Here is a 1,824-nt window from a genome sequence, read left to right on the forward strand (position 1 = left end):
TCTTACATTTAGTGTTTTATTCTTCAAAGACATGGATTATAAGGTTAAAAACTAATAAAAACTGCAGTCACCCTCCCTTTTTTCTTGTCCTTATGAAAGCCATCATTAGATTTTCTGTATCAACTAAAGAAGAACGTTCAAGTTCAGATCTTGGTGTAGTATCAACGGCAGATCCGAACCTCTGACCCCGCGGAGAGCGGGTGACCAGAACAGATTTCCGCTTGGCTGCCATCAAACCGACCTCCTTCTCGTAGATGTCAGGCATCACATCCATGGAGAGTTGACCATGAGCACAGAGTTCTTGCCAAACAGCTTGAACTCATAGTGGACAAGCCACTCCCTAGAGGTTGCTGGGTGGGGCACAACGCGGGGAGCGGCTTGGTCCCCGCGGGGGTGTCCAGCAGGGCAGCGGCTGGTGCTTCCCGAGGCAGCAGAGAAGAAGCAGAAATGCAGCACAGCAGGGGCAGCCCTTCTTCATCGCCACAGCGTGGGTGAGCTCTGCCGTGGGGCCCAGGAAGCCACAGAGGCGCGAGGGGGCGGTGTTGGCCACAGGCACTTGCACGTACTGGATGTCCTCGTAGAAGGTGTTCTCCGCCTCCGCCGAGGCTTTGATAGCTGAGGTGATCTGATGGGCAACAGCCTGAGCTTGTGGTTGGAGCCCCCCGTTGCTGATGTACAGGCTGTTGGTGGTGAGAGGCGATTGGACGAAGGCTGCCGAACCGATCAGAGAGGGCCCCTGGGGCGCGGTCAGCCAGGCTGCAGCAGCCAGCGAGGAGCAAGGGCTGCATCTTTCATTCAGCCAGGCTGAGTCCATGGAAAACTGGCAACCGTCTGTCCGCGGGTGGGCAGGCTTGTTCAGGAAGCGGCAGCGCCACAGAGTCTCATAAAAGGTTTTTGGGGGAGAGAAGACGGGTCACGATCTCGGAGCACAGGCTCCACCAGCCATGCGCTCTGGTTTCCATGCTGTTGGTAGTACCGGTCTTCCGAGAATCGGGCCTCTGCTCCTAGCCCGGGGCCACTCCGAACCCAGCTCACCTGGTTAACTGTCTGTAATCATTATGCGCCCTCCGCTAGAAGCCTGCATTGAATTTTATTGCTCATGTTAAGGAGTTTGAAATGCAGGTCACTATTTCCTCTAAGCACGAACAGAAGAAAAACCTTTGTCTACCACATAAAATATTAAATTCCGAACGAAAACTATTGAGACTGTTGAGCACTGGAACGGATCTTAAGGAAAACACACTCTTTGGGAAACTTGAAGATGGGATAAATCCCCGAGACCTGGGATCATTTCAGTAAAGTCCATCTAATAGCTCTGACAGTTGGGCCCCAAAGCCAAGTGAAGGACTGCTGCTGCCCGCCCCGCCCCCTTCATCCCACCCCCCGCCAAAAAAATATATTCAGAAGGTGGCGAAGCTAGTGTCATCAACTACAGAGAATGTTTTACTGATTTGTCAAGAGACAACTGTGTCTCCATAAAAGCAAGCACTCACATTAGGTCATTGTTTACAGGTGCCTGGACAGTTTCCCAATGGCTGTTGATGTGTCTGATGTTATTTAGGATTTCACCAGACCTCAGACTAGAGGCTTCAGAGGGAGCCTGACCCTACCAACACTTTGATTTTGGACTTCTGGCCTCCAGAACTGTGAGAGAATAAATATCTGTTGTTTTAAGCCACCTAGCTTGTGCTACTTCATTATAACAGCCCTAGAAAACGAATACACCTCTCTAGTCTTTTACTTAAGGAAACATACCTTAATGCAAGCAAGAGGAACAATTTTATAGGAACAGCCTTGAGTTCACGATTTAAAAACAAAATTATT

At 50.3% G+C, this 1,824-nt stretch overlaps 1 protein-coding gene across 1 annotated transcript; it reads right to left on the reverse strand.

The window, feature by feature from the left end:
- Nucleotides 1-264: 264 nt before the first annotated feature.
- Nucleotides 265-814, reverse strand: LOC150010094 (dual specificity protein phosphatase 18-like). Its single transcript, XM_090279408.1, has 2 exons — nucleotides 457-814; nucleotides 265-350 (listed from the first exon to the last, which is right to left on the reverse strand). Exons 1-2 carry the CDS (start codon nucleotides 812-814, stop codon nucleotides 265-267), a joined length of 444 nt encoding a protein of 147 aa, XP_090135534.1.
- Nucleotides 815-1,824: the final 1,010 nt, after the last annotated feature.

The sequence above is a fragment of the Furipterus horrens genome, unplaced genomic scaffold, assembly GCF_987537825.1.
Source record: "Furipterus horrens unplaced genomic scaffold, mFurHor1.1.pri manual_scaffold_5, whole genome shotgun sequence".
Lineage (NCBI taxonomy): Eukaryota > Metazoa > Chordata > Mammalia > Chiroptera > Furipteridae > Furipterus > Furipterus horrens.